Genomic DNA, 27,457 nt, shown 5'->3' on the forward strand with positions numbered 1-27,457 from the left:
TGGAACCAGTTATAAGTCTTGTGGCCGCGTTGAGACAAGCTTTTAGTGGTGCTGTTGAAATCTTGGATAAACTAGCTAGAGTTGTGCAACCGTACTCGATCCTCGATATGATTAATGCCTGGACTGCTGTGTTCAGATCTGAGTTGTTTATGAAAGGTTTAAATTTTCTGAGGTAGCTTAAATGGAAAGGGGCGTTTTTTGCCATCGGGCTAATGTGTTAGCATGTTCAGGTTTTTGTCTAGCATAATTCCAAGGGATTTGGTTGAATCAACAAGCCTCGGAGTACAGTTTAGCTCCGTGATCTACTTGGTCCACTCCAAGATATTCGTAGCGCCTTTCAGGGGGGAAATCATAAGGAATTCAGTTTTATGCAGGTTAAGCTTGAGGTGATTACTAGTTAGCCAATGTACTCCTCAGGTACAATAAATTCACTTGCACCTATTACATGTGAGTATGATTAATAGCGTAACAGACATGCCACCCTGGAATCATAGAGTGCAGTGGTGTCTCCTAACAACCAGGCAGGGGAGTCTTTCTGAAACTGATATCTTTGGACTTCGATAGGCCTGACCTCTCAGGGAAACGAGGAGCCGTGCAACTTCTAAGAAGATCACATCTTGACAGTAATCCAAGCAGTACTCATCTTCAATTTGGCACTAAGGGTGTTCTTATTTTGTTGCTGAGGAGAGATCTCTTTGTTCTCCACACAAAAGTGTCATAGCCGCTTCATTGCTACCACATCATGTGTGACACCTTCAGCCAGTCCCACCACTTTACTAGTATTGGGCAATATAGCAATTATATTCACTACAATGTTGCAAATTTATGCAAATGTTTGCAAAATGCAGTTGCCTGTATCCAGTGTTATAATTGTATGGAATGTTGTACGTCGCATGCAAAAGTCACATGACATACCAGTAGGAAACTAGTTTGCAGAGAAAGAATCTCTATGTGAACCAGTCTCTTACACTCAAACAGTATGTGAAATGTTATGCCTGCCAAATCTCGCAATATTCACACAATGCGAATTTCATATATTTTGTAGCATTAAAACAATCCCCAGCCCTACATTTTACGTGATAGCAGTTCTCTAAGTGGGCCTGGGGCTACCAGGACAGGGCTGGGGCAAATTAAAATAAATTAAAGTTAACAGGGTCGCATAGTCCCTCTATTTTTGTCCTTCATTGGCTGAAGAAAAAAACACTTTCCTGCCTGTCACGTGCTAGTGCTGCAACTCAATGTCACCAGAAGTCCCTTTTATGATTCAGGGACTAAATAACAGTGTATTGCCACTTACTTTTAAACTTACTGTGTTAAGTTGTTTTTATTGCTTCTGACCCTCGAGAAAGATGGTATATACTTTTAAATAAAATACCCTGTTGATTTTGATGCTTTGTCCAATAAGGCCCCTTATGTGAGTGTGTCAAACACAGAATGCTCTTTCACTTGTTAATTACACAGGCCACAACTCGTGTAAAGACTTCTCAAGCCACACCCATTTAGGGTCCTACCACCATTTTCTTCCCACTCAAAGCATCGTCTGAAGGTAATTTTGAGGTTGTGACTTGTGTGTCCTTAACCGTACTGAGCAAACGCCACCCTGCAGAGTGCTGTTGACTCAGTGCTGCTCTCAGGCCCCTCTCATGATACTTCTGGGTTTTTATTAGGATATCTCCAGGCCACTTCTATGATTTGTGCCCATGGCAAAGAAATAGTTCGCCTATCTTAATCCTTATTAGAGCCTGAACAGTAATTGTGTGGAATGGAAACAATGTCTATTTATTGGCTTACTAGACATTTGTTCTGCTCCGAACAGTTGCTAAGTCTCTGGTAACTGCAAGTACTGGTAGGTACCCCAGTAACAAGCAAACCTCCCATTAATTATTGTTTATGTCTCTTGCAGCTTTTTTGTGCCAGGGAAGACATGTGGTAATGATCTGTGGAATCATTGTTTCTTACAGTTATTCCACCAGATTACTGCCTGAATTCAGAATATGGTAGAAAAGGCAGGAGTCTCCTCTGTGCAGGTGCTTGACTTGAGCCTGTGATAGTTGAGAACAGACTAATAAAAAGCCCAGTTAGTGTAGGAAGGGTTTGCATTATATAAGGCACATAACTTAAGGCAGTTCGCATCTCAATGATGTTCCTTAGTCCTATGTCAGGAGGATGGCATTTCTGAAATTTGTAAGAATCCTAGGTTCATGCAGGAGTAGCTGCCCACCCCAGTACAGATTTTGCTTTGTATTCTGGTACTTGTAATTCTTTATATTCAATATAAAATAAACAATATTACAAGTCACGTAAGACACCTGCATAAGTGAAGCACTCTGATGCCTGTCTCCACCAACAATCTCTTCTTAAATTGACCCATACCATCTCCATCCATCAGCCTCATCTATCGACACAGTGCCACTCCCTGTCTTTAGATGATTCTTTACCATATGCCTCCCCCGCTGTATTTACCATTAAGATAACTTGCGGTGCCTGACTCACGGGCCTTTCTTTGTTTCTTTCTCAATTTTCAATGCATGCTGACCAAGCCACCACGTTTGTCCCCTACAGGAGGAAGGGGTGGGGGGCTGGAAATGGGATGAGAGACTTCCTTGCTCGGTTACCTCAAAACCTGTTAGTGGTAGCACTTCTACAGAAGAATGGATCAGGAAGAGAGTAAGATTGTACCTGCTCTTCTAAGAGGCCATCTGTCGCCTATGCCCTACACCCTAGAGTCTGGGCCATTTCAAAGGTCATCAGGAATGCTTTGGAGGAATCCTTCAATTCATAATGCAAGCTAGGAAGTTCACGCCAATCTCAGGCTGACTTATCACTCACACAATGTAAGTATAAAATGGATTCCTGAGAATACTGATGTATTAAGCACTAAGCTTTGCCTTTCTGCATGTGGCTGGGTCCAAACTGAGGTGGCATGCGGTGCAAAATAATGATGGACTGGGATATAGCCCGAGTAATTACCATTGACTGAAATTAATTCAAGCATTCCACCCATTACTTTGTGTATACAGTGCTTCTTTCATTCTAGTCACACCTGTTTCCTTCATTCTTCATCCCAGTCCATGGAAACTATGCTGCGGGCAATGGACAACGCAGCCTCTGTTACTGTGTTAATACGATTCATTCTGAAAATTATATTATTCAACATGCACGATAATAAAAACGCCCTTGATATTCAGAGCAATTTTCATTCCTGGCATATTGCCTGTTCACTAAGCATAATATCTGGTTGACAGTGTGGGAAGATTATCTTTCTGTTAATAGGGGCTGAGGTGGGGAGGCAGAAGGGCACCACAATTATGAAAATGTTTATGAAGACTATAGTTTTAATAATTTTCTTTCTGCTGATGGCGCTTCAGAACACTTGTAGCCCACTTACTGCAAACCAAAGCATGTGCACCTTAATGCATCTAGATATACCTGTACTGACCAACGTGTGCCGTCACCTTGCAGGTACATGGACAGTCCATCCACCTTTTTTAAAAATAGTAGCGGGCCGTGACCCACAAGACTAGAGGGGCAACAGACAAACCCGGGGGTGGGGGTTAAAGGATAATAAAAAAATAATGTACTTACCCGTGTTTGGCTCCGCATTTTCTTCTTTCTTCTGCAGTCAGCTTGAAGGCACACCTCATGGAGCCTCAGGCAACCCCCTTCTGAAAATCCTATTGCTGCTCACATGCTCCAGAGGAGCAGCGTGACAGCAGAGCCAGGATTGGCTGGAGCAGGTTGCTGCAACGCTCCAGCAGGAAAAGGAGGCCTGCTTTTCACCCAGCTGTCTGAGAAAGCTAGGTGGGGCGATTTACACTGTGCAAGTCAGGCTGGCCATCGCAAGACATCCGGCTAAGGTGACTTGCGCAGTGTAAACTGTTGGAGTGAGCACCACTCTCCTGCTTTCAGTCAGTAGCAGCCCCGCCCCCAAACACTGCTCGGGCTGGGAGCAGTGAAAAATAAAATGGTTATTTATTTTATTACGGTTTTATTTTCATTTTTGCCGCACTGCACTAACAGCATGGGGGGGACGCTCCTCTGCCCTAATTGGTGGGCCAGCCGCTATTCAGAAACTCCTGCCAAACTCCAATTAGCTGCTGTCTTGTCTGAGACAGTAAGGTAGGGATTATTAGCCCATCGCATTGACCTGCCTATGCGATTGACCGGTGCAACTAAGCGTGACTGCTGGCATTCAAAATGTCCTAGAAGATGCTTGGCTTTTCTTTAGAAACTTTGTTTCGACACTTAGTGTAGTTCTGTCCCCAAGAACGGTGAACTGTCTATTGAACCTTCAGCTAATTATGGGAGACAGAACAGCTGGATTTCCTTCTTAATATCATATTTGGCTACCTTATCGCAATCACTTTAACGCCCACCAAAACAATGTCTCCATCAATAATCGAACAAACTACTGCACAGTCCATCTTAAACTACAAAGTTCATTATATTGGTTGGTCCACCAACTAGGAAAGCACGTCATGGTCAAAATGAATCGTCTCCCTTTTTTTTGCCCTGATAATGAAATATTCAATTTGTAAATAGGCCATCCTTTTTTGTTAGCCCTTCCAATCGTTCATTCATCTCTTTCGAATTCTCCACTTATTGCTTTTTTCTGGGTGCCTTAAAGTTAATGTGGAAATCCCTCTTGATAGGGATGGGGTTATAAAACATTGCGTGTCCTCAGAGGTATAAGTAGGAATCCTCTTGAAGAGTTGTGGCGTACTTAAAGATGTGGCTAATCAGTGCTTAATTTGAGCTGGTGGTTTCCAGGTTCGGCACCAGCACTTAATTGTCAAGACCGGCACTTATGACAACTGCCACATGGTGGCGATGTTTGTGTAATTTAGAGATAAGCAGAACAACAGTTGTTTATTAATTCAATATACATTCAAAACAACTAAAACCTGCTGCCAAAGTCATTCTTATAGTTTTGGGGAGCTCTAACGATCTGGATGGCCACACTTGTAGAAGTGTGATGGCTAGTGGTTCTGTAAGTACTGTCATTGGCAGTGGTAATGGGTAGCGCAAGTTACGGTGGTCCCCTGACGAGGACCCTGGCACTTATGTTTTTTACAAATGAAGAACTGGGCCTAATACAAGTGTGGTAGAATGCTTTGCTTGCAATATAGTACAACTGGACAAAGAATAATCAAAATCAGCAAAATATGCCCTTAACAAATGTACATTTAAAAGCATGCAACACCAGTACTTTTGCTTTCTATACTCTTGTTTGGTGGAGTGTACACAGGAAATAACTTGTTTATTATTCAGTTGGAATGAAATATTACATTAGACCCTGAGTACCCACCAGGAATACGTCTTTTTTAACAACCTACTGTCACAGGACCCTGGGAAGAGACCTCTGCCTTTAGTCTCTCATCTGGAAGCTTTTAGACTGCTTAGAAACACCCTTAATTTATAGTGGGAGCTCTCTACAAAAAAATTAGGCCCTCAAAAGCGGGCAGCTCACTGAGGTGGGAGGGCAGACCGCATCCCCCTCACCAAAAGATGTGTCACCCCTGAGACCTAATCCTGGCTATACCCAAATATGTTTGTATTTAAAATAGGATTGAAGCCCCCAGTACCGTGGATATTTTGCAGCTCTTGACGTCATGTGAAGCACTGCCTCCGCTCTTGGCCTCTTCCTAAAGCACTGGGAAACCATTTGGCCACTACGACGTTTACTGCATTCTGCATTCTTACTTGAATTGACATAGTCTTTTCCCTCAAGCAGGTGAAGGACTTGTTTCCATCTTGGTGGGGACCAGGGAAAGGATGGTGCTGACTGAGCCCGGTGGCTGCGGGTCTTCGAATGCCATTCATTCCTGCAGAAGGTTCAAACGGAGCTCTCCAATAGCCCCACGGTCATTGCTCTATCTAGTCCAAAACGTTTAATCTTAGTGTAATTGTGTTGGCAAATGGAAGGTAACCTGTCCCTTTCAGATGACATCCATATATGTAAACATTTGGAGCAAAGCCTTCTGGGAAGTGTTCCCAGTACCCCCTGGCATATACCAAAAACCCACAGTCAGTTCTCTGTTGTCATTGCCGTTCTCATGCTTCGTGCTAGCTTCCCTTTTCTGCTCCTCTAAACACACCTCACCCTTCTTTCTATGGCTTAGCAATTTTAAAATGTTCAACTAGTTTAATTTCCCAATTTTTCTTTAGTTGTGGCCGTTTGGTGAGCCCTTAAGGATTTGACGATTCCCGTGTTTTGCTTCTTGCAGTATTTTGCACTCGCCCGCACCACTTGCTCAGCCCTCATTCCCATATCCATTATTTTTTCACATGTTCTTCTGTCTTCTGACCTAGCCTGTATGTCTCAACAGGTTCTGTCTACAGCTCGTGCCTTCACCCTACCTTCAGACTTGTTTGCTGAACTTACTTCTGGTTGTCCCACGATCATGTCTGCACTGCTGCCTGTAGGCAAGATGTTCATAATCGCTCCTACCATGCCCAACTGTGCTCTTGCTTGCTGCATGCCAGCAGAAAGCTTGTCCTTCTTCCAAACCATTTTCTCTTTCCTGTTCCCACTCGAACTTGTACCCTACTGCCGCTTCCAAAACAGCTACAATTCTATTTTTTTCCATCTCATCACCTTAGATCACTTGGGCCCTCCCCATATCCACTTTAATGGAGCCTGCAGCAGCAAGGTCATTTTTACTATTTCCTTATTGTATTTTTGCTTATTCTTTAGCTCGGCTACCAACACATTCAGAAGGGTCCACGCTGCGCAGTGCGGCAGCTCAGAACCTCCTCAGGGCCATTTGTTTTTGGCTGGAGCCAAAAAACTGCTTAGGTGGGGACATTAGTAGTTTCCTTACTCCTGTGAACCCCACTCACAATGGTTCAAGAGCTCCCATCCCATTCCACATCCCATACCTCAACCCTCCAGACTGTGCTCCTCCACCACTGGTCGCTCAGCCTGTCTTGTCTCTCTCCACAGGTATCTGAGCCTCTGTATCATCCATGAGCAGCAGCGTGTGGCCCTGGATCTCATCCTACAATCCCCGCCGGAGTTTTTGAACTTCCACAACACCCTCCTACAGGTAAAGTTATTGCTGCCATTGTAAAGTCCTGAAAGCTGATATAAAATACTTTGTGGGATTATAAAAAAAAGCATAGGTCTGAGGGGACAGTAACAGAACCTCCAAAGGAGAGTGATAACATAAGGATGTGGGGAGAGACAACCGTTATTTGAAATAACTATCAGTATGTGCATTTGTGTAGGGTAACTCTATGCTATTAAGGGGAAACATCCTTTACAACAAAACCTTTTCCACGCAGTACCTTTACAACGCAGGAATTACAACGCAAGTCGCTACAACGACTTGCGCTGGAGGGCGCTGTAGGATAGGGAATGGTTTAATTTACTATCCAAAACCTTCCCTACTATCCACGGGGACTGGAGTTGGAATAGTAAATTAAACTATTCACTATCCAGAGCCCCCCAACGTGAGTCGTTGTAACGACTTGCGTTGTAAAACCTGCGTTGTAAAGGCATGCGTGGAAAAAGCATGCGTTGTAATGACATACATCCCTATTAAGCACCTCTATCTTGAGAGCATTCCATGTATTAGTGCAGCACAACTGATGCTTGGTGATTTAATCAGGCCTTCATCTACATACAAGCCAGTCCTATGGATTGCTCACAGTTGGTCAGGTACACGTGTAATGGAGGCCATTCAAAGGAGCTTTTCAAATTCGTTTTGGTGGAGGGGGAAGATTTACTGATGTACCACTGCAGGGATCTTCATAAACATGTGAAGCCTGATGGTGACCTGGGACTATGTCCGAATGGAGACCAGGTCTGATGTATCAGGAAGGCAAGGGTAAATGGGAGCCATTTGGAATCGAGCAACATTCACATGACAGTTCAGACATGTAAAGTAGATGCTGAAACACCTGAAATGTTACAACATCGCTGGTGACAAAACAATTAAGAGCTTCTAGGTTAGCAAAGCTACCTTTAGGTTTCTCTTTGGTACCACTGGCACTGCCATGGCTACCAGTAGTCTCCGTGGTCATGAAGTCAGAAGTGGAACAATATGTACAGGGTTTTAAAAATCCAATTAACTTTCTATAATTTTCTTACCCTTCTTCTAACCCCTCAACAGGCAGAAGGAAACAATTGAGGGTTGAACTGGGTGTCAACCCATGATGTCATTCAGGCCAACGGGTGCATTATGTCCCTTTCCACAAGCGCTTGTACTGTGGGGCTTCAACAGACAAGGCTATTTCGAGAAGCTCAATACTGGGCATTGTAATATTACATGTGAATCCATGACAATGACACCATCATCATCAAAACGTTATTTGATTTTTTGCAAAAATCATATAAGTATACAATAAATTAGTGAACCAAAATACATTAAAAGATACAAGTAGTAAAGAGCCACACATAGTTAAAAACAAAACACATTTTAAAATAGCTTAAAATAAGAAAAATCATCAAGTCAAGTATACCAAGGATAAAATACGAAGAACTGGCCCTCAAGACTCCAATCAAAAAGCAGGATGCATACAAACACAGTTTGGGTGTGGATAAAAGCGATACATATAAAAACGCAGGTCCAATCTGTCAAAAACCATGGGCAACAGCAGGGACCTAATATACTTATGGCGGAGAGAAACAAATCTATGGCAGATAAGCACTACATACATGGTATCACAAATAGATACATTATCACATGTACATAGAGGCAAATTAGATCGTTTATGCCAACCCCCACTTCGGAACAGAAGCTGATGGAAAGTGCTAAGTCTAAACAAAGTAAGTTAGAAGCCGCTTGCGAAGATGGGACATTTTCAAAAGTATGTAAGGCTCAATTCCTTTGTACAAATTCGACCATAACATATGATCTCATAGACTGCTTGGTAAAGGCTAAAGCCTCCCGACCTGCATCCGATCTAAGGGAAAAAGCCTGTTTAACACACGCAATATATTTTTTACTAATTCCACCAGGCTCTGATAAAAGGCCCGGTCTTCCAAAATTGTTGAAAGTCAACCTAATATACTGAAGCCATGGAATCTGAAGTGCATAGTCCAGGGATAAACAGTCCCATTTGATTGATCTATTTTGTTCCCACTCCTCCTTGCACCAAACGAACACCAGAGTAACAGCAGGCGTGAACGAATAACATCAGAAATACATTTCATGCCTAATTCATCATGTACAATTTCGTTCGGAGTACTCTGACCAACAGCTATAAGACCCCTCAAGAACCTATATTCCATAACCTGAATATTTTCAATGGAGGCATAGCCCCAAATCTCGCTTCCAAATGTTGCCATGGGGATACATTTGGCCTTGTATACATCCAACATTACTTTTATAGGCCTATGCCCAAGGCAACTGGCAAAGGTATTCATGCCAGAAATAGCTCTTTTGAGGCAGCCTACGTTTTTTAAATTTCATATTGCCACCTGAGACTTTTTAATAAAATCCACAAATAGGAGAAGTTTTCAACACTGCCCAGGGTCTGACCCTAGGCTAAAAGTCTAGTTTTTTTCATTTTCTTAGGTCCAATCACATAAAATGAGATTTTTTAAATGTGTGGGCAGGTCCAAATTGACAATGAAAGAGATGAATAAATCTAAAAGCTGCTGAGGACTTCGAGCTGTACAAGTAATTAAAACAGCATTATCAACCTATAAAGGCATGGGGATGGCCTGCCATTAACTCTGGGGACATCTAAACTGCCATTGGAAAAACACCTCCTCCAAACGATTAATATACATGATGAATAAAAATAGAGCATGGACACATCACTGTCGCACACATCTTTTTAAGTAAAAGGCTGGGTGCAGTCTCCATCAATTCAATATCTGACTACCCCTGTCAGGTCTGCATAGATGTCTCTCATAAAATTAACAAAAGCTGGTTTGAACCCCAAGGACCCCAGCTCTGCCCCAAAGCCTATCACAATTACCCTTATCAAAGGCTGAGCTGAGGTCCATGAAGGCCAGGTGTACACTCCCCTCCTAGCCACTCTCTATTTGGGGATCAATCAATACAAATTCAAGTTTTGCTCCACTGTACCCCTTCTGGGTCTTAACCCATATTAAAGGTGAGATAAATTATTATTCGCATTGGCCCAGCTGATCATTGTCTCCAGGGTGATGCTCCCTATTATTTTAACCTCCACTTCTACAAGAGAAATCGGCCTGTACCAGGCTGGATCAATTCTGTCTCCTTTTTAGGTCTCGTGCCTAGCGTTGCAGTGCGCAGCATTGCTCATGCAGCGCAAGACCTCATGTAGGGGTTTTGAAAGCTGACTACACGCTTGTGTGCTTCAGCTTTCGGCGGCTTCAATTGGCTTTTGCGTGTTTTTTTTTCTAAAAATCCAGCACGCAATTGGGCAAAGGCAGGGGCATGTCCTGCCTTTGCTCCGCCCAGTCCCGTTGGTGTCTGTTACGCCCATCAGCGCGGCACAGACAACATGCTCCCTCGCCCCCGCTCCTTTGTGGTGTGCGGGCACCATTGGTGTTACCTTTCTTGCTAGCCCTTCGGATGCTTTTTCCCCGAGAGGCCGTGCAGAGCCTTCCCATTCTCACCCACCATAAATTCAGAGATGAAGCCGTCCACTATCCAAGTTTCTCCAAAGACCAGGAAGCTTGACGGTGATGTAGTTCATCTTATCTATAGCGCCAATAAATTACTCATTCAGTTCTTCGTGCTTTTAATCAGAATCTAACCAATTCCCATTGAGTCCCACAGATACATAAAAAAATATTTCTCAGGAAAACAACCCAGAAGAAAAGAAGGGGAATTGGTGGTCAACTTCTTATCCTGGCCGTAGTCCCACGCAAGCAGTACATTATATTGGCTAAACTATGATTCCACCCGCATCGTGAGCGCATACATCACACTGAAAGAGATCTTCCGGGTTATTGTTAAATTGGAGTCCTTTCTGACGCATGATCAATTTGAGTAACAATACTACTCACAAGGTGTGTTTTTAAACGTGTGCACCTTTTCCCTTTTCTTGTTATGTATTCAACTTTTTCAGATTCTTTCTTTCTAATAATGTAAGTACCTTGTGGTGTGAGTTTGCAGTCTCTGGTGTTAGAGAGGGAATATCTCAGGCTATCCTGCTATTTATATGTGCTTTGGAGAGGGATATGATAGCATCACCTTAAATCCTTGCTGATTTTACACTGGTCTTTACGTTTTCACAGGCGCCCGAAGAAATACTTGTCACCATGAAAGTTAAGCTTACAGAGGGGCTGTGGCCCATGTGAAGCATTAAAACCCCACAAACAATATTTCCACTTTTGAAAGGGTATTGGGTGGGTCAGGGAGTTTTATTGGGGGGCCTGGCCCTCTTTGCCCCCCTTCTAGAACCGGGCCAGTGCAGGTTCTGCTTTGTTCCTTTCTAACAATTTTCTGTGTTTCTCGCCCTCCTTTCCAACTGCTGTGTGTCTCTTTCTCTTGATCAACGTCTGATGAGGAAAAATAAGAGTGGGTCCGATCTGCAAACACCGGCTCAAATTAAGCAGGTACCCTGGAGATGTTGAATCTGTCAGAGAGGTCGAAGCTCGTTTTCTGCGGATTCAAAATGCTACGAAGAATGAGTTATCGTACATCATGAGAATTCAGTGCTTATTAGAGGCATTCATTTAAGAGGACATCGTCAGTGCCAGGTGGTGCTCATCTGGAAAGTAATACTACAAAAAGTAGCCCAAAGGCAGCGCACGAACTGGAATGGTGTTCATCAAACACACACAATCCTATGGTCCGCGAATCAATACCTGCGCGTATTCGATTTGATATTCAAAAACATGACTTCCCCAACATGTTCGCTATCAATCCAGTAATTAATGTTTTGCCTCATTAGTGTGTGAATCAGGGGTGGAGTTAGTTTTTGTACCCTGCATCCCCTAAAGCAGGATGTTGCAGTCGTCCATCAGTTGGCAGTCTGGAGGTCCCTCTGTGCTTGTGCGTGTGTGTGGGAAGAGGGGTGGAGGTTGGGGGGACATTATTGCTCTGCGTGTGCCTCGTGTTTACTCTGGTCTGTTTTACTGCAGGGCTCCTTGTGCTGTGTGGACACGCACAGGGCATGCTCGCCACACACCTGGCTTTGGGGCGGTGCTGCCAGACAGCCCTGGCTGCTCCGAGTTACACATCTTTCACTTGATGCAGGATGATTAGTTACACATACAACTCCTTTTTTACCACCCACCTGACTATTCATTAGTTTGTCTCTTAGTGTACAACACTCTCCGACCATCTGTCTCTGAAACCAGCTGTCTGCTTTCCTCCTTTGTTCTCTTTCTCTCTAGTATCTGCCACTTTGTCAACAAATCTCTACCCTCTTAAATCATCTGCTCCTTCCATCCATTCATCCATCCATCTTCCTATATTGTTCAGTAGCATAATTCATACATACGCTCTTCATACACCATCCATCCATCCATCCATCATGTTCAGTAGTATCATTAACATTAATACATATGCTCTTCATAGACCATCCATCCATATTATCCAGTAGCATCATTCATACATACGCTCTTCATAGACCATCCATCCATCGTGTTCAGTAGCATCCTTCATACATACACTCTTCCTAGTTTTCTATTGCTGGCAGTTACCTACAAGCATTTGCAATGCAATAGGTCTCGCATTTTCAAAAGTTTAAGCTTTTAGCGTCGCAAATGACAATGCCTTTTATTTATGTTCTGGCTTTTAAAACATAAATAAAAAGCATTGTCATTTACATTGTCAATAGCTCAAACTTGTTAAATGCGAGACCTATTGCATTGCAAATGCTTGTTTTTTATACTGGAACTATTACTGACTGTCGTCAGGCATCTGGTAAGGGTCCCCAAATAGCTGCATTAATGTATATAGTAAGAATAGGAGCCCATATTTCAACTAAAGATTTCAGTAGGCCACCTGGAACCCCACACGCGCCCGGGGCCTTGCCCCGAGGACAGGGATGAAATTGCATCTCTTACTTCTTTCCTTGTGATAGTGAGTCGATCATCCCCTTGAAAACAATGGGACGTGGGCTCAGAGCATACAGTCATAAAGGGCGAGAAAATGATCTACCCATGCCATATTACCTAATAGAGTGCTGCCATGTTACGGCAAAGGTGTAAATAGGATAGAAGTGCAAGGCAACCTTTGGCCAGCAGTACTGCTGCCTCATTCCCAATTACAACCTCAAATGGCCTTGCACACTCATCATTTGCTCAGGAACAGTTATTATAGCATCACGTGCCCAATTGCATCCACATAGGCGCATGGGTGCAGGATTTCCTCCAACTGACAACCAGTCTGCTCATGGGTTAAAAGGCCCTCCGGTCTCACCACTTGATGAATCCAGTGCGTTCTGCCCTTAACAACTATGTATGTGCCCAGGAAATCGTGGTTTGATCGCTGATTTGTGTAACACAGACATACAAAATGTTCCGATAATTATGATAAAGAGGTTTGATATACACTAAATACTATTGGAATGTATATAACACATACCCCCATTAATATTAGTGCAGTTTTATATACACTAATCATGTACATCGTCTACACAGCACACACCACAAACCAAATTGCCGTCTGTTGATTTAATTATAGTATTATGATGAGTGAGCTGTAGATAGTTTGCAATTACGGCTACATACCTTATTACCTAGACAGAATTCAGCCTGCTGAGCTATTCTTCCACCAACAAAGCTCTAGAAATGTTGCCAAAATACGACCGAAAGGGTCAGGCTTAAAAACCGAGTACTCACAGTAATTTCCTAAAGGTCTGCACTGCAGGGCTTCTCGTCTTTTCTTCAGCTTTGCACCTGCCTTGAGGAGCATGATTGATGAAAATCCTTTTCAACGATAGTCAATAGACCGAAAGTAGTGTCAAAACCCATGGATAGGTACATGGAAACATCCATGGTATGCCTCCTTGACATAAAGCAGTGCATAGTGTTACTTCAGGGCTACTTACCAACGCAACTTAGGATTTGTGCTGGAAAGTAAACCTGAAACAACACACGTTTGCAATACTTTTGTGATGCAAACCATTCGCAGAGTGTTAGTAGTTCTGCCCCATAAACTTTGGATGTGAAACATAACACAATGCAATGACTGGGGGTGTCACACTTATACAATTGTATTACATCCCCTTAATTAGCCCTTTTTTAAGAACCTTAGAATAATGAAAGATTGAAGAAAGAAACAATAAGGTTCTAAATCTATGCCTTGTAGGCAGTTTGCATGAAGTGCTTTGATGCAGTTCAAAGCCCACTGAGCTAGCCACATTAAATACAAATTTGAAATCTGCCTGTTACACTTCTGCTTTGTAGTGGGAACATTAACCCTCGCTGCTACTTTTATCATGAGTCACTGGGACTAGAAAAATCATACATCTCTCCCTCAAGTGCATTAAGCACCTGAGTTATCAGGCCATTGTTATTATGCCCTGAAAATGCCAGGCTTCTCTTACCTCTATAAGCCTGTCATGTAAAGGGCACCCCCTTGAGCTTGCCAGTCAGTCGATGGCACATGCTGCACTGTCCTAAAGCTGGCAAAAATGTAAGCAAAGCAAGTCCTAAATGCATACAAAGGAAAGCCATAAATATATCCCTTCATATAACAGAGGGACAGTGAAAAAAAGATTTGGAGGCCCATTAGGATGGCGGGCGGATTGCCCCCACCAGGCTGGCGGGGGCAATCCGCCCGCCATCCTCAGCTAAATGCCCTCCGGCCATATTAGTATGGCGGGGTTGACCGCGGCGGACGGAAAGACCGTCCGCCGCTTTTCCGCCCCGGTCTCCTTGCGACCGGGGCAGACAAGGTCTAACATGGCGGCGGTATCTATTTGACACCGCCAACCATATTAGGATGGCCCAGGATAGATGCCTTTCCGTGGCGGCATCGTTATGCGGTCTTCACTTCGGGGGCCGCCTGCGGGCCCCCAGGGTGAAGGAGAGGTGGGGGGTGCACAGGGGGGGTACCTGTGGTACCCCCTTGCATTTGCATTAACAAAGCGGCAGGCACTGCGCGGTGCCTGCCGCTTTGTTAATGCAAATGCATTCGTGCATGTTTGGCATTGTGGCGGGCGGTGCTGAGAGCCCCGCCCGCCACAATGCTAAACATGCAGGATGCACCCGCCACAGTGGTGGGCGCATCCTAATGCCCCCCACGGGACCCCGCCCTTATGGCGGGCAGTCCCAAAGACCGATAGGATGGCGGGCAGACTAAGTCCGCCCACCATCCTAATGACCCCCTAAGTCTTTATTACGGAATGTAAAGACAAGCTGTACTGCACGTTTTCTTTACGGAAAACAAATATTGCTTACTGAAATCTTTCTGGCTGCTTATGTGAAGCAAGGGGTAGCAGGGGGCACTGCCAGGGGTTGCAGGGAGCAAGACAGGGGTTCCTACTGTGACCACTAAGAGACGTCCAGGTCCATATTCATTGATTATTTTTTTTTGCACTGGAAAGGACATTTTTTGAATTCTTAGATTGCAAGGTTTTGTACTGCGTTTGCATTTATAGTATTTCACATCCTTTCTGCATTTGGTCCAAGACTTGTCTTATTTCATTTCATTTCATAAGCTTTATTTCAATAAAAAATATCTTGAAAGCTATGCAGTCCAGTATAAAAGATATACAAATAGACTATAATACACACATTTTAAAAGGTATACCATGTACAAAAAATCATTCAAATACGATGATTCAATAAAAATGGTCAACGTTGAATAATTAAAAGAGTTGCCTCGGCAATTATGTAAAAGTGCAGGAGAAAAGTGCAAATTATGGGGCACAAGGATCACTTATGGGTTTTAAACTTCAAGAATTAACCTTCAGATTTCTAGCTCTAATGCTCCATGCCCATTTAATATACTTTGCTAGTCCACAGGCATAAAGATCCCGAGTATCAGATCTTAAAATGCGCAATGCGGCTTGGTGGCCACCAGTGCCCAACTCTTTGCATATTGGTTTCAACCAGCGCCTCCTTGGCACTTTGTATGCAGGACAGGCAATCATAAAGTGCGCAATCGACTCAATGGTTGCCTCACAACATGGACAGAAAGCTGAAGTTTGATAAGGGGGCTTCCACTGAGCAGTCAGCTCTCTAATGAGAAGTGTGCCTATCCTGAACTCAAAGTACAGGGCTCTGTCGTGTGGTTTTTGTATGGTATCAAGGTAGGATTCGAAACAAATGGAATGCTTATGCTGCATAAACTCTTCTGTTAGCCTACCTATTTTAGGATGAAGCAGATCGTTTTTAGTAATCCACCGCCAGTACGCCCTCTTGACTTCTGCCTTCGATGGAGAGGTTCTGTTTAACCACGCTTCTTTAAGATCAAGATCGTACTGAAGTTTTTTTGTGCTTTTAAGCCAAAGGACCTTGTGCCACCCGTCCATGTCACAGCAAGAGTGGGCGAAGTCTTGCTGTGTCTCTGAGCGAATGGCACCCTAGATCGTACAGTAGAGGCTTGGTGGGTGTCCTCTGAGGGAGCATCATTAAATATTTTAGGAATTTGTTTTCCGATTTAGAGATTTGGTCTATATTGGAAAAACTCCACAGTTCGGCACCGTAAAGAGCCGAACTTACTGCTTTGGCCTTATAGGTTGTGAGGGCGGGGGCAATTGGCTTGCTCGATGAAGAGTGATGTTCTTTTAGTATTGACCCCACCACCCTTTTTTGGGACAAAAGCATTTTCTGCGTATGTGGTATCTAGTTCATGGTATCGGAAATCCGAATGCCTAGATAGTCAAAGGTAGTGACCCTCTCTAATGAATGGCACACGATTCAACGATGGAGGGCTTCTAAAAGTTCTTATGGATTTAGTGTCAGGAACTTTGCTCTTTGTTTTCAGTGTGTTGATAGTCAGCCCTCTAGTAGTGCAAAACCGTTGAAAGCTCTCCAAAAGGATCTGCAGGCCATTGGGGGTTGAACATATCTGTCTTGCTGAAGCCAGCATATCTTACCCAGTATTGAATGATTGTGAAGTGGCTTCCAACAGCGTCATGTTGTATTCCTTTCCCTCCTCTCCTTCACCTAGGAGAGGGGTGTCCAGTGTTAGTCTATGTATGTATGCATGTGTATGGTATTTCTGTAGCATGAACCATGACAAAAAACAGCAAAGTGCTGTACAGGGTCAACGACAAGCAGAAAGTCAGCAAGTGGTAGGAGAGGTAGGTTGGCTGTGGATAATTAATGCATTGTTATGTAGGTCTGTAAAAAGGTGAATATTCAACACTTTCCTAAATTAGAACAGCCTTTGGGTGTACCTAATGGATACCTGAATGTTATTACAGATCGTGGAAGCATAGATAAGGACAGCTGCTTTGTTTTTCTTTTCTTTATTACTCTTCTGACTCTGATCGTTTCTTGGCTTTGGGTGTGCAGGGAGACACCGGAGATGGTGAGCTTGTGTACAAGATAAATGATGCAGTTGGTGCAGGCTGTCCAGTGGAGCTCAATCAGGTGTGGGGAGGGGGGGTCACATGGCCATATTTCTTTAGGCCACGAGTGAGACCTGCTTTATTCTAGGATATCCTTAAGTGGTACCAGTGTGGGGTCTGCAAAGCCGTGTAACAGGGCGTTACCACTATCCAGATGCAAGAGTACAAGGATTTGAATGGCAGTTTTGAAGTCACTTTCTGAAAGAAACAGTTTCACTTTCTTATTAAAGAGAGGTATTAGGACATCTTTTTTTATTTAATAGTGTGCCACTTGAGGGTCCTAGGTGAGTGCAAGTGTTGTGGCGTAGGGTGCAAGTTGGGATTTTAACACCTTCGACGCTCATGACGAGCTGAGCTCGTCATGAGCCCCGGCGCTCCGGTGCTCATGACAAGCTCAGCTCGTCATGGCCCGTGGAACGCTCAGGTGCGAGGAGAATTCCCCTGCTGTGCTGAGCGTTCCACAGGAGTCAATAAACCTATGACGAGCTGAGCTCGTCATGAGCACCGGAGCGCCGTAGCTCATGACGAGCTGAGCTCGTCATGAGCATGAGGGCGCTGTGCACGCTCCCCTCCCCCCCAGCACAGCGGGGGAATAACCCCTGCAGCGATGGGGTTAGGCCATCAACCTGCATGTCATTGAGACTGGTTTGTACTGTTTTTTTGTTTGTTCTTGGAAAATAACAGGAATTTGGTATGTAGTTTTGATACTTTCTCACTGGGACCCCTCATTCTGTATCATACAGCGCCCAGGTCCCTAGTGACTTTATTGGGTAAACCCCCCCCTTGTTCAAGGTGATGTTAAGAAGGCACAGTGAAGGGTGTGGCCTTTGAATTGTGTTGGTTGTGTGATGTGCTGTACCATGTTGAGTTTTTTTAATGAGGTAGAAGAGGTCTATTGGTTTTTTTTTCTTTTTTATTTGTCATGTCTAGGAGGATGAAGGCACCCCAGAATGTGGTGTGAGAAAATCGGATGGATAATGTGGTGAGGAAATCTGATCAAGGAAGTCTTATTTCTGCTCTGAAGGATGTAGATTGGATATAAGGTGGCAGTCTGAGTTGCACAGGGTGGGAAATGGCATGTCAGCAGCTTCACAAAGTTGAGTGCTACTTGCTTGCCTAGGGTGCAGGACCAGGAGGACGTACGGATGACATCTAGGCCTCCAAGTGTATGTGTGTATTCCACATGATGGATGCTGCAGCCAGTGGGAAGAATGTCTAGTTTGTGCAAGGATGAACTATTTTTCTGTGATCAAGAGGACATTAAGCTTGTGATAGGTGATGCGGTCTGCTATGTCTTGTGTGAGCAGTAGTGCAAAGCAGGCATTCATGAGTTGGAATGCAAGTTCTGTAGTATAAGGGTTTGTGGTAGTTAATGGGATGTGTACTAGGAATTGTATGACAAAATATTGGAAAGAAAAGTATTGCAATATCTATATATCCCAAAAAAATATCAGGAAACTAATTATTATGCCTACATACTTTGGGCCCGATTCCTATCTCGTAAGGAAAGCATCCCAACCGATACGGATCTGGATTGCTTTCTGTACGATTTAGAGTGCTGGAGTCCGACCGAGCAAGTACGATGCAGCTGCATGCTTACGGACTTGGTTCGCTCGGACTCCCATTGAACTCTATGGGAGCCTGTATACTGGACGTTTTAACAGGCTCCAATAGAAAAAAGGGGTGGTTGGTGAAAAACGTCCACCCTGTGGCAAACACTGTGCATGCTTGGATCGGGGGGACCCAAGGGTCCGATTTGGAGGGCTCCAGGTGACGGGGGCCTTCTATGGGCCCCCAAAGGATGATTCCAGCAACCTTTTCGATCCGGACATACCATATCGTGCAGGCTGTCGAATCGTTCATCCTACTTGCTCGCTCGTAAACAGAGACCATAGAGCTGTACGAATCGTCTCCACATGAGTCGTACAGACTGGATCGGGTTCGTAAATGATTCGGTCAAAGAGGATGCAATATTCGCATTGTACTTGGTCGTTCGGAATTGGAGATGATTCGGTCGGGAACAAGGGTTCTGTAACGGTTTAGACAATTCCGTACACGATTCGGACTCCTTCCTTAAGAGATCAGAATCGGGTCCTTTGTATGTAAACTACAAAAATCTAGAACCAAAAATATTGTGGTCCAAAATATTGTTAAAACAAACGTAAGCATGTTGAATTTGTTATATAAAACATTGTATTAAATTAAATGTAGGTGTTAAAGTTTAAAATAATGAAGTGAATAAAAATATTTTTAAAATATGAACCTAACCAATAAAAATATACACTTAAAAAATTAAACGTTAAAAGTAACAATAATAACAATGAGCAGAATTAAAAATATATATCAAACACACATAGCAAATTATATTAAAAAATGCATTCACATTTTTATCCCAAATCACTCAAAAATTATTTTTATATATATAACTTAAAAAATGTAAAATAAAAAAATGTTAAATAAATATTAACAATTGTAAGTGATAGTACGAAAAGTTTTGTACTCCGATTCACTATTTCACTCTAATATTAGCGACTGTAGGGAAAGTATTGAGGTCAGATTTACTATATCTTGTTACTTTCATTTCACGCTGGTGATATGTTACTCTTTAATCAAAATCCCTTTGCCAATCTGACTCCTTTGACCGGACTCCTTTAATATATGAGATATTTGGGGTTGGCGGGTTCTCTGGGCTTACAATCAGTTGGGTTAAAACAGAACTTTTTACACTTAGCCAGTGTACCGTCACACCTAGTCTCTAATATACCTCAAGATGGTGCCCCTTCTTCAATTAAATATTTAGGAATACAGCTACAGCAAGATGAAGACATGCTGGTCTGAGACAAGTATGGTCTAGTACTAGACAAACTGCAATCCCAAATGGAAAAATGGATTTAAATACCATTGCATATGGCTAGAAGGATAGTGATTATAAAATTGTTGCCCTGCCTACATTTTTATGTTTGTTTATAAATATTCCATTCCCAGTGAGCTTGGAGTTATTTAGTAGTCTTCAATCCCTTCTGACTGGACTAATATGGGCCAAGAAAGAGCCAAGAATAACGTGAAACAGTCGTACTAGGGCACTTAACGGGTGCCCATGATTTTGAACAGAACTATCTAGCTGCTCAGGCCATTTTTGCTGTATGCTGGCTATTACATATTCTCATTTGACACATTTAAAAATAGAGAATTATCAGCCACACCCCTAGGTTCTTTTAAAACAGTTTTAATGTTGCAGAGCCAAGGCCCACATCTGAAATCCACAGAGTCCTCTGTACCCATTAGGCATGGTAGTCTTTTACTAATAAATCAGGACATGCTAAGGTATACTCCCCTTTCACTTCAAAGGCAAATAACCCACAGCTTCCACCCACGCTGGAGCCCTCCATGGAGACCTCCCTCTCTCAAAGAAAGAATAGCCAAATGGAACATTTATCAACCAGTGGTGAGTTTTTAATATTAGACGAGTTCAGATCACATACAATGTTCAAACCATTACATAATTGCACGTGCTTCAGGATCTGACATGTAGCACAGGTGGTATTCACACATTCCCTTCAGTGCCACCATAATACAACCCATTAACACATGTGAGATTGTCTGAAAACAGCAGAGAAGGGTTTCTAAACTATACAAACTCTGTTCTGATTCTGATGAGGTTGACCTTGGGAATTGCATCTAGGCATACCCTTAGAGAAGAAGTTCTGGAAACATTGCTGTTCAATCAAATTGACTTCAGTGAATCAATGGCTTAAACTTTTGCACTTAAAATGCGTAAATGTAATGTATCAGACCTCAGTCTCTTTGAATAAATGTAAGTATGCATACAATACAAGCTTTTGGCAATGCACCTCAGATGGGGCAGGATTTATGCATCTGGCCTGGTAATAACCCCCCCTCCATAACCTCCTTTTGGAGCTAGGTAAGAGTAATCATTAAAGGTGTCAAAGGCTTCCACCAGGATTGGACCCCGTTGACTGCACTCTAGAGCACTGCTTCCCAAACATTTTAGAACCCGGAACCATGTTTTTAAATGACAAACTTTCACGACCTACCTAGTTTTAATGGACATGACGCCGGCAATTTTTTAATCTAACAAAAGCATTGTGTGGTAGCATACTGTCATTTACATACAGCACATTTTTCATTGAAATGACCACTACATTTGCACATACGTACAGTTTTACTGTGATAAAACGATTATAATTTGTGTGCACAATGTACAGAAATCTAGCTTCAGTGAATATTTATCATTTGTGCATCATCAAGTAAAGTGTCTTGATTTGGTTTGACCCTACTAAAATCTTTGTTTCCCTCACACCTCAGAATTCCAAAGAAAAGTGCTTCATTTTGAGTACAGATACAGAATCTAATGGCATTTTATTTATTGATTGGAATTTTTGCAACCCACCAGAAATCAGTTCTTAACCCACAAGTGGCTCGCAACCCACAGTTTGGGAAAGACTGCTCTAGGGTATGTTGCAGATTTCCCCATTTCAGGAGGCTAACTGCTATACTATTAGCAGAGTGTAGGGTAGCAATGACTTGGCTAAAGGATCTCTTGCCTAAGACAGAAGCCTGGGTACGAAACACAGTATACTGCAAGGACGCAGCTGATTGCTTTCGTCAGCTGCAACCCATACAAAGTAAACCAGGAGACATTTGGGATCTGCTGTGGGTATATCTAGAATGTAAAATTCTGCCTATCAATTGATGGTTTCTGATTAACAGTCGAGGTATGTTATAAAATTGCTTTGATGCTCTGACTTGCTATTTTCCGGTTTGCATATAGCTCAACGTGATTAAATCAATGTAGTGAAACAGTCTATATATCTCAGGGCGAGTTGAAAAAACTTGATTTTATCTTCTAGTGATAATGGACTCATTTGAATCGTCAGACCTGTGGTCTGCCCCATGTATTTTGAGACCCTCTCTATATCTTTATTGTGTTAGTCCTAAACAAATATAATGTGAGGAATGCTACATGTGGTCCTTTATATGCATCTCACTTCTTTAAAAAAAAATATTGTAGAAAACATGAAAATAAACTTTATAAAAAAGATTTACTATTCCCACTCCAACATAAGCAAAAGTATGGAAACTCTTGGACGTTGAAGGGGTTAGATTTACTATTCCTACACCAGTCTAAGTAACAGAAGGGAATATTATGGGCTTTGAAAGGATCGGATTTAGTATTACAAACAAAAACATTTTTTTAAACACTTCCCCCCCTACTACTCTAAAAAATGAACACCAACAAACTTAAAATTAATTTTAACCCGTTTAGCGCGTCGAACATTCCGCCCCAGTGCGGACGTTCGATCGCGCTAACGGGATTCGGACGTCCAACGGTCGTGCGCAGCACTAGCGAGGTAGTGCACGTGACGACCGTTGGACGTTCGCAGCACTTAAAGGGTTAAAAAAGACATTAGTAATGAAGAATACATTTTAAATTAAACAATTAAATTTACAATTGAGAACAAAATGAATTAACACAATATAATAAAATAAATAGACTATCCAATTAAAAATCATAAATAATATAACAATCAGTTAATTTATAAACGATCAATTAAAACATTAACTTATAAACTGACAACAATAATTTACATTTTTCAAAAACTTTTCACTTGTTTTTATCTCACTTCTTACATTTGGGTGGAACAGGGGTCTTGCCCATTGCCCTTCCTGGCCATAACATGCCCAAACGGCTAATACACTTGTGTGTGTCCACCCTAAATGGGAATGCCAGGGCTATGGGATGCTGTGAAGTAGGGGGAATGCAGGAAGTGATGTCACTTCCTGTGCAGATAGATAATGGGAGATTCAGTGAGTAAAAGTACCTCACATGGCTTAGATGAATGTACGTTTCCAGCCTTTATCTGTGGCAATGCATCACATCGGCAGTCTCACAAAGTTGGAACCAATATCTCTACAAATATTTCTGCCATGTGGTTCTCTGTGTAGTTAACATTACTTCATACAATTGCAAACTGTGTTGGGCTGTACTTAAGACAGTGACGTGGAAAACAACGGTCCTTGACAAGGAAAAATACCAATTGCAATAATTATAGGCCACAATATGCACTATAATGAACAGGAAGTCCAGCCAGACTTCAAAATTTAATTCGATACTTAAGTAAGGTAAATCAAACAGCACAAACAATAAAGCAGTGGGACACAGTCCTGTATCCACAGTACTGAACAAACAATAGACAATACATTCAACTAGGGATTATCAGGCATTTAGGAAGAACAGGAGCAAAGGGGTCATTTAACAATCGATTTGCTTCACATATGCGGAAAACACATGAATTTTAGGCACATAATAGTGAACTTAGTGCTTGAACCACATATTATGTCGACGGCGTTTCGATCCAGTTAAAAATAGTGGATCATCATCAGGACATTCATTGCTTGCCTGAATTAAAAGCCTGTATTGACAGGAAGGAAGGGAACATATAACATATAATTAGCCAGCTGTAATTACTCTTAGAACAATTCCAAAACGTTACCATACCATGCTTGGAAGTGCTGAGGCTCATTCATGTGAGAAGGTGTCAGGCAGCCAGTGACAGGCAGCTTCATGACCTTGTTGTATGGTGATAATAACGTGCCTATAGTCATATTCAGGCGTATCACAACCAAGAAACAATTCTTAACGGTGCCTATAACATGCCAACGAGGTAAGGGATGTGACTGGTGAAGGCGCTAAGCAAGCCAAGCTTGCGTGCAAAGATATAAGGCGTGCAGGAGGCATTCCGTGAATTGAGTGAGCTATTAGTATGAAGTTGCGCCTATGGGAAGGGATAAGTTACCTAGTAGCGGTAACTACCTCAATTGCACCCCACAGATTAGAGAGTGGTCGGGCTTCCAATTGCGGAGCCTGGGAGGGCTGCAGGGCGGCTGGTGGTAGGTATAGTCGTACTGTGCCTATAAGGAAGGACACCACAATGAGCCTGGGCTTGTATTATAATTGGCAGGAAGTCAAGGGGACATAGATTAAGTGCTTACCTCGCGGTGTAACAGGGAGCTACTGAACGGGAGGAATTAATCACAGCGCGTGGGGCTGGCGGTAGAGGCCGTATGTAGCCTATGGGATGTCTGGAAGAAGCAAGGGCTAATGAATGTTGGATTGCCAACCTGCAGTTGGAACTGAAGATTCTGCTTAGGAGGGGGGCTTACCTCACAGATAGTTGCCAGAAATCACGACCGGTAAGGGAACGATGCTGAATTAATAAAAGCAGGGGGCATCGTCCTCGTGATTCAGCGCGGTGGCCTTAATGAAGGCTCCTATGGAGTAAAAGGGCTGCTGTGAGGGATATATATAACGCCATGTAATAGCGATGTAATATAGGAGGAATGAGGGGGTAACGCTTACCTGAAGTTCGCAGTAGAACTTCCAGAGACGTCTCGGTGCACAATCGCGCCGTAGAGCGCCTGAGTCTGGGCGTGCTCAGAACGGTCATAACAATGCATTGTTATGACCGTTCCACATGTATGCCACTAATTGGTGGCTGCCCCGACTACAAGATTGTTCCAAGATGTCTGCCAAATTATGTTGGCTGCCCCCGCCAACATGGCCGCCAAATTGTGTCACCTCCCTTCTCCAATATGGCCGCCGTAATCATTACCTCTGAGCACGCCCAGACTATCACCCCTCGTCTGCGCTAATTCAGCTTCTTCCTCTAGCTGTCGCGGTCCTTGGGTAATTAGGTAAGCTGCCTCCTCTGTCGAGACGGCACACATCGCTGAACCAATTTCCCACTGTGCACGGAGGTTTATGCACACTTATCTCCTTCCTTAGACACCTGTTGGTCTGCATCCCTGACCTCCTGAATCACGAGGACGATGCCCCCTGCTTGTATTAATTCAGCATCGTTCCCTTACCGGTCGTGATTTCTGGCAACTATCTGTGAGGTAAGCCCCCCTCCTAAGCAGAATCTTCAGTTCCAACTGCAGGTTGGCAATCCAACATTCATTAGCCCTTGCTTCTTCCAGACATCCCGTAGGCTACATACGGCCTCTACCGCCAGCCCCACGCACTGTGATTAATTCCTCCTGTTCAGTAGCTCCCTGTTACACCGCAAGGTAAGCACTTAATCTATGTCCCCTTGACTCCCTGCCAATTATAATACAAGCCCAGGCTCATTGTGGTGTCCTTCCTTATAGACACAGTACGACTATACCTACCACCAGCCGCCCTGCAGCCCTCCCAGGCTCCGCAATTGGAAGCCCGACCACTCTCTAATCTGTGGGGTGCAATTGAGGTAGTTACCGCTCCTAGGTAACTAATCCCTTCCCATAGGCGCAACTTCATACTAATAGCTCACTCAATTCACGGAATGCCTCCTGCACGCCTCATATCTTTGCACGCAAGCTTGGCTTGCTTAGCGCCTTCACCAGTCACATCCCTTACCTCGTTGGCATGTTATAGGCACCGTTAAGAATTGTTTCTTGGTTGTGATACGCCTGAATATGACTATAGGCACGTTATTATCACCATAGAACAAGGTCATGAAGCTGCCTGTCACTGGCTGCCTGACACCTTCTCACATGAATGAGCCTCAGCACTTCCAAGCATGGTATGGTAACGTGTTGGAATTGTTCTAAGAGTAATTACAGCTGGCTAATTATATTTTATATGTTCCCTTCCTTCCTGTCAATACAGGCTTTTAATTCAGGCAAGCAATGAATGTCCTGATGATGATCCACTATTTTTAACTGGATCGAAACGCCGTCGACATAATATGTGGTTCAAGCACTAAGTTCACTATTATGTGCCTAAAATTCATGTGTTTTCCGCATATGTGAAGCAAATCGATTGTTAAATGACCCCTTTGCTCCTGTTCTTCCTAAATGCCTGATAATCCCTAGTTGAATGTATTGTCTATTGTTTGTTCAGTACTGTGGATACAGGACTGTGTCCCACTGCTTTATTGTTTGTGCTGTTTGATTTACCTTACTTAAGTATCAAATTACATTTTGAAGTCCGGCTGGACTTCCTGTTCATTATAGTGCATATTGTGGCCTATAATTATTGCAATTGGTATTTTTCCTTGTCAAAGATCGTTGTTTTCCACGTAATTGATACCCCAGGTCCTTGCTTACCTAGAGGGTTCCCTTGTCTTTCATAATAGTACTTAAGACAGTGGCACACCGCCACCCCAATAACCTCTTAATCAGCAAGATTAATCTGAACCATATGATCCATGTTTTTGTAAGCCAGTGTCAATCCATTATTTTCAGAAAGCCTTGGTGAGACTAGTTCTGCCATACAAGAATTACGATTTAACCTAAATATCTCCCTTTCTCCCCTACAGACCCCATTGCACCTGGCCGTGTACCTACACCAAGTGACTGTTGTCCGAGCGCTAGTATTGAAGGGAGCCGACACAGCGCAGCAGGACCGGCATGGCAACACTCCATTTCACCTGGCCTGCCAGCATGGCTTCCTGGACTGCTTGCAAGCGTTAACACTGGCACCCACCCTGCCCGAGACCTCAGTCTTTCCATCGGCCAGCTCTGTGCCTCCGACTCTACTTGCACTGAGCCTCTGGAACTGGAAAGGTATAGGAACGCACTCCTGCCAGGCATTACACATAGGGCATTGCACAAAGATGTTTTGGAACTAATACTAAGTGTTGGCTTTTAGCTAGAGAGCGGGTTAAGGATTACTTGCCATCCTATTCAATTTGAGATAGGTTTCTGCCTTTTGGGTGCAATTTACATTTTAAAGATGATATTTGATATTATATGCTTTATGTAACAAGCTTAGGCAGCCACAGTGAAATTACATGCCGCACCCTCTGATATCTGAGTAACACTATCCTGAACAACTGCTCTGAAACACTTCGATGTGCATCTGAACTCTGAGAAAAACTTTTCGGGAAATATTCAGTATCTAGCCAGAATTCAACAGGTATTTATCAAAGATATAACTATTTAATTAAAAACCCACAAATTATTACTAATTTACAGTTTACAAATGAAATGAGATTTACAGTAGATCCTACACACACACACACACACTTTA

At 43.1% G+C, this 27,457-nt stretch overlaps 1 protein-coding gene across 1 annotated transcript in view; it reads left to right on the forward strand.

Moving 5' to 3' along the window:
* The window catches only part of LOC147692056 (NF-kappa-B inhibitor epsilon-like), a 105,100-nt gene that overhangs the window by 26,146 nt on the left and 51,497 nt on the right, over window positions 1–27,457 (forward strand). The window contains exons 2-3 of the mRNA XM_086938360.1: window positions 6,947–7,049; window positions 26,745–26,991. Coding sequence (XP_086794486.1) covers window positions 6,947–7,049; window positions 26,745–26,991 — 350 coding nt within the window. The remainder of the gene's footprint in view (window positions 1–6,946; window positions 7,050–26,744; window positions 26,992–27,457) is intronic.

This window comes from Lissotriton vulgaris, chromosome 9 (genome assembly GCF_964263255.1).
Source record: "Lissotriton vulgaris chromosome 9, aLisVul1.2, whole genome shotgun sequence".
Taxonomy (NCBI): domain Eukaryota; kingdom Metazoa; phylum Chordata; class Amphibia; order Caudata; family Salamandridae; genus Lissotriton; species Lissotriton vulgaris.